The sequence below is a fragment of the Echeneis naucrates genome, chromosome 11 (assembly GCF_900963305.1).
Source record: "Echeneis naucrates chromosome 11, fEcheNa1.1, whole genome shotgun sequence".
In the NCBI taxonomy this organism is placed as follows: Eukaryota; Metazoa; Chordata; class Actinopteri; order Carangiformes; family Echeneidae; genus Echeneis; species Echeneis naucrates.
In genome coordinates, this window is record NC_042521.1 from 11262713 (window position 1) to 11269019 (window position 6307).

General features: G+C 40.2%; 1 protein-coding gene across 3 annotated transcripts in view; it reads left to right on the forward strand.

Annotated features, from left to right (window-relative positions):
- The window catches only part of vps50 (VPS50 subunit of EARP/GARPII complex), a 73154-nt gene extending 67075 nt beyond the window's left edge, over window positions 1–6079 (forward strand). For all 3 annotated transcript variants that reach the window (XM_029514139.1, XM_029514137.1, XM_029514138.1), the window contains 3 exons: window positions 1254–1375; window positions 4176–4365; window positions 4459–6079. In XM_029514139.1, the coding sequence (XP_029369999.1) occupies window positions 1254–1375; window positions 4176–4365; window positions 4459–4578 (432 nt within the window). In that variant the 3' untranslated portion in view covers window positions 4579–6079. The remainder of the gene's footprint in view (window positions 1–1253; window positions 1376–4175; window positions 4366–4458) is intronic.
- The last annotated feature ends 228 nt before the right edge of the window (window positions 6080–6307 follow it).

Here is a 6307-nt window from a genome sequence, read left to right on the forward strand (position 1 = left end):
GGCTGTGGTGTGAAATCTGGAACAGACTGGCACCAAACCAAGACAAATCCCTATTTATGCATCGGCATGTCTCAGGAATCTGCTGATTAAATCACATATCAAAGTGCAGATGTTTTTGAAATCCCCACAACATAAATACTTAAACATAAACATGAAAAGATATCGAGGCATCAATTCAAAGATAAGCGGTATCTGATAAAAGAATTCAATTCAAGAATAACCCTCCAATTCCTCTGCAGTTAGACCTACCTAATTTAACTTATGAGCTAAATTGCCGGAGGGAAATGTGTCTGAGTCATTGGCTTCACCAACACTACACTGTGCCAAAACGGTCCAGCTGATGGACTAACATGGCACATATAATGGAGAGCATATGCTTTTCCCCAGTGCTAATAGCATCCTTTAACAACTGGTCAGATGCCTTTAATACATAAGAATAATGTTACAACACTGATTGACTAGTGCACAGCATTTTATTGTACTGCCCACAGGAGAATATTTTATTCATGAATTCAGTTGATCACTGGCATTCAACAATGGCATTGATTTGCATATACAGTGGTAAGGAAATGCAGTGCCAAAAGAATGTGAGACATGAATATTTTTGTCTCAGCTGCACAATGAAAGGGAACGCATGCCTCTATAATTGAGGATATTTCTTATCAAATATGATGCAATTTGTCTTAAAGTCGGGGGGGGGGGGGATAACAAGCATGGGTAAAATCCATTAAATTATATACCATCCTTTCATTCTACAGTACAGCTACATATTATAATTGTATAAGTCCATCTACAATAAAAATTTTCAAAGAGACTAATATCTATTGCAAGTCCCCAAAGGCCAACTGTGAAGATACAGATTGGATGCGTGTGAAGACGTTAACCAGTCAAATAGTCAAGCGAATGATTTTTATTGATTTTTTTTTTTTTTTTATGCCTGATTTGTAGCCTGGTAGATTCATACTATATTTTCCAAACGATTGATGTAAACAAAGTTTCTCCTGCAGACTGGGAGTAATTGTGTTGTGCAATTCGCAGCATGAGGTAGTGTTACTTCCACAAAGTAAGACTGAGGGAGCTGATGTTGGGCAGCATCCAAGAATACAGGGTAGCAAGAGCAAACTGGAGGAAAAGACTGTCGAAGAGGATTTCTCAGTTAGTTTGTTTCTTCCTGTTGGGAGTTAAAGATGTATTTGTCCCATTTGGTTGTCCAATCTCATGTGTTTCCTGTGCTTACTCCTCCATCTCCATAGGAGTTTGAGCAATTTAACAAGCGACTGGGTGATGTTTCCAGACATGTGCGCATCCCACTACCCGTGTCCAATGTCCTGTGGGAGCACTGCATCCGTCTGGCCAACAGGACTCTTGTTGAAGGGTAAGAAAGTCAAAACACCTCCTCAGCTTCAGGTGGAGGCTTAATAATCCTGTCTATTCTGTCACAAACAGTCCAGAGTTGTACAACTTCTAAAGTTACCCATTGAAAACACATTTTTTACAGCTATAAAAAGGTGTACATTGTAAGTTGTCTCTGACTTGTCATGTACCAAAACAAAAACTGTGAAGGTCACATTTCCTGAGCAGTAGGTTTGGCTGCTGGAGCAGAGTGAAAGTGCCCTTAGCTATTGAAGGCTATTCAAGTTGAAACTGGATTTTGTTACACTGAAAAGGACAAGGACAAATATAAATGCGTCATGAATTATTCTAAACAATAATGTAAGTAAACCAAAAGCAGGGCAGATCTATAGAGGAGTGATTCTATGTGTTAAAACCACGAGGGGGGTGAACATTTGAGCCTCTCAGATGTGAATAACCACATCCTTATTTACATTTCTGTCTTGTCTTTGACCATTTGCACATCATACATTAAAAAAAGAAAAATTTGTCAAGCACTGAAAAGAACAAGGGAAATTACCTAACCGAAGCTGGCAGACTCAGTTACCAGGTTCCTTTAGAGATATCGCTGAAGGAACACCACCATATATTCCTGCTATCTTCCTCGTGATGGCAACTTCTGTGCCGTTCTTAACACAATCCTCATAATGCATTTCGACGCTTTCACCCTTGCAAGTGAGAGGTATGCATTGTTAGAGGTGACAGAACACCAGAGCATGTTGGCACCCCCGCTGTCTCTTTTTACAGAATCTGTGTGTTGCACGTATGTGTGAAATAGGTTTTTACTTTGAAGGTGTGACAAAGCTCTCAGATCAGACAGACACGTTGAGTCAAACTGGTTGGAATGTGATGAAGCGAGAAGCCGACCGTTATCTTCAGGTTACACACATTTTATTGTTGAGATCAAGTAATTGGCTGCTGCTGACCACAGAGTCCTTGCCAGATTGCAGTGAAAGTGTCCGTGGGGTTGTCATGGCCGGACCAGAAAAAGGTTTGGTTAAAAACAAATGCTCATCAGATGGTTACATAAAACGTTGGCCATTAAGGATTGGTGCAAGGCCTGAAATCGAAAGATGCTTACCAACCTACACATTCACTGAGCAGTTTTTTTATATTGCATTAGAGAACTTTTGAACCCTTTGCACAAAACAAATGGCTCATTATGACTCAGAGACTGCAAAGTTGGGATACAGCTGTCTGTCTGATTATCTGAGTGCGCCCTCCCCACGCACACCTACTCCCCCCTCCCCTCTGGTACACCAAGGCGAAATGGTCATATTTGTTTGTTTTTGCGCCGGCTTGCCCGCTCATCTCCTCTCTGAGACTCACCAAAATGGCCCTGTTAAAGTTCTGAGCCACAGCTGAGAGAGCAGGCATGACGGGGAGAAGTGAAGTGTGAGACATGGGGCATTTACAGAGCAGACATGTCTGAGAGGTGTGTTATTGTGCTGGGGATGTCACAAATACTGACCTCCCAGTGGACAATAGTTGCCATGGCCTGAAAAAGCGAACGCACGTACACACACACACAATCTTTTTGCGCATGTGTACCCTGGCTCCCACTGACGTTTGACTGACAACGCAGACACCTGTGTGGAACTACCTGACATGATATTGAACATTAAAGTTTACACAAAGACTCCCGTGTATTCTTACTACTGCTACTCCACTTAGATGTCTTACATGAGGAATTCGTAACAGCTGATGACAGCTTTGGTTTTCATCAGATTTTACAGTGCATGCTTCTACAAACATTCACAAAACGATAAAAGGGAAATAAAACTGGAGACCACATTGCAATGGGATAGCAGCCACAACACCTGTCAACATGTGGATGTTCTCCCACACATGAATACATTATTCCCCAACAATCATGGGTCAGATAACACCCATCTTCAAATTCTTTCTTGTCATGGTATCAGCAGAATAGTACCTATGCAGAAATAGTCTGTTGCTGCAGTTTGAGCTCTTTCTCTCACACACACAGACTCACAAGGTAAAACAAATATTAGGCCTGTTTTTGCTGCTTGTATATAGCCTGGGTTTTGGAAAAAATAAATAAAAATGAAAAAGCATGACACAACCCAAACAACAAGGTGTAGGTTTGTTATTAATGAATCAAAGAGGAATCTCATTCTTTTCCATTTGTGGTCCTTTTTTAAATTTCTTATTGTCTTCTGGTAAATCTTTTACTTTCTTGGATTGAGGCTTTGGAGTCCTCGTGCATTTAAATGATTGGGACTAAAGCAGTTTTTGAAGCAAACAAGAACTACAGGAGGTCGGGGATGAAGACAAGAACTGCAACTACTAAATTGTGATTTTATTTCTTTATTTTTTTTTTCTTTTGTATTCAGGTAATTAGGATATTGATTATACCTCCTGGGAGTAATTCCCCTAATTAATTTGAAACCACATTATTAAATTGAAGATCATTGCTCTGTTAAATTAAGCTGAATAGAATTAGTCTTGTGAGCGAAGCGATTTTACCATTACACTGAGAATATTCAGGCAATGAGGTAATGCTCTGCATTTATAACCAATCCAAGTTCAGAGCAGCTCTATCTATGTGATATGCAGCAGAGGTGAAGTGTGAGATCTGGCTGAATTCCAAGGTATCTAATGGCGGGAAAATGTACCATGAAAACCTCCCATCAACCCCAAATATGTTATCTGTTATCAAACAAAAATTCCACAGTACTGACTTGCTTTCTGGTCATTGTCTTAAACCTATACCTGAATAACAGTCAGTGCAAAACACTTTTCTTTTACACTTTCTTGTGCAGCTATGCCAATGTGAAGAAATGTAGCAATGAGGGCCGGGCCCTGATGCAGCTGGACTTCCAACAGTTTCTCATGAAGCTGGAGAAGCTGACCGACCTGCGGCCGATCCCTGATAAAGAGTTTGTCGAGACCTACATCAAAGCTTACTACCTGACGGAGAATGATATGGAGCAGTTTATCAAGAATCACAGGGTGAGACAGTGCAGCCTGCTGATGGAGGGAGGACAGTAGTTTCAGTCTTTGCTGTGCCTGATTTTCTGATCGACCCTTTGTGCGTTTGTGCAGGAGTACTCCATGAAGCAGCTAGCCAACCTGGTGAACGTTTGCCTGGGCTCCCATATAAACAAGAAAGCACGTCAGAAACTGCTGGCAGCCATCGATGACATTGACAGACCCAAGAGATAGACTGATGGCGAGACCTAAACATGTCAACCAGCCCACAGAGATGAACACTCCCAACAAAGGAAGTACCACAGTGGAGCCCAGAGTCGAATGCCTTCATTTTTTCTGTTGAACATACATACATGTTGCAGTGTGCTCGACCAGCTGCACCACACGGACAGCAGAGGAGCTGCTGTAGACAGGTATTTAAGGTGAAAGGTTGTTGATCCATAGGCATTACAGTCAAATACACGCCTCTTGTTGAATGCACCTCATGACACAATGGTGGACATATATACTTAAATCTTTTTCATGCTTAAGCATGCTGCAGTCACTCTGCATACATTCACTGTAACGTCCAATTCATTTAACAAGCAGGCTGCATCTGAAGTTTGTCTGCAACTGGAAAACCTTAAGGACTACAGCTTGAGTTTATTTCCCCAATAATCTTACAAATAGGGAACCTAATCGCTGTGTTTAAGTGTGACGTTGTTTTTCAGGGCCATCAGTTCCATCAGTTTTCACCAAATTGCGCTTAAGTCCAGACACAACTCCTATTTTGACATTGAAGAAAACAATGTGTGGCTATTTATGTGTTGCTAAATTTGACAGTTGCCTAATGTTGTTGAACTCTGGTAAATATGTTCATTGAGAATATTGGAATGGTTTTACTGCTCAGCTGTCTGAATGTGTGAAATCCAGTACAGTAAATCTGGTTTATTGGTCACTTTAATCATCCATGATGAGATATTCCAGCCATGTACTTGCTGTATATTAGTTCAATTCAGGGTATTTGTTGTGCCTAACTGGATGTTCTGCTTCTTTGTTTTGTTTGTTTTGACCATAAATCTAATATAAAGATAATTCTGAAAATAATATAAATGGCTGTAGTTATCGGTAATATAGTTAGATTATATCTTCACCAGCTGCAATTGTTTGTTTGCCATCTGTCAAATCAGAGGAGGAAGGGAATTTATTATCCAGGGGTGATTTTTGGGCTTTGGTCTGCAGTTTTTGTTGAGCGGTGAAATGTGCTTTTTTTTTTTTTTTTTTTTAAATCCATTTTGTTGCACTGTGCAGTCAAACGTTGATTATGTGATTTCTCATTACTACCAGAGCTTTCCCTCCTCCCTCCAGTCATAATTTAACCTGACAAGACCAGCCCAGAGCGGCAGATTGATTATGTCAAAAGTAAAAAACAAAAAAGAAAAAAAAAAAAGAAAGTTTTTGATACAGCTTCATAAACATTTTGAGTGCAACTATTCCAAGAAGAATACTGTAAATGTGAATGTTTTGAACAATGTCTGTATTTATTTCTTGCTTTGTGTCTTGTTTGCGTCTTTATATAACTGCTGGAAGCGTGCTGTCATTTACCCCCACTCAGTACCTTATAGCCTCAACAGAAGCAAATGCAAATATTGAAGCATTGTCAAAATTGCATAAATTCTACTATAGTGAAAATCAGTAATCAGTGTTAGAGTGGTAGATTTAACCAAGATGATTCTAACATAATAAACACTAACAATGTCCAGTATTGCTCGTTATTCTTCTACCTTTTGTCCCATAAGTGTTTTGCCAAAAAAGGCTTAATCCTTCAATTATGTCAAGTCTTTAGAACCTCTGCAGCAGGATCAGCAGTCTTTTGTTTGATGTACACCAGAATATATGAGCAGCATCCCAATCCAGCCTAATGATGCTTTCCTCAGCCAGGAGCAGGACGCTGCCACACTAATTAATGCATCTTCCTATGTGG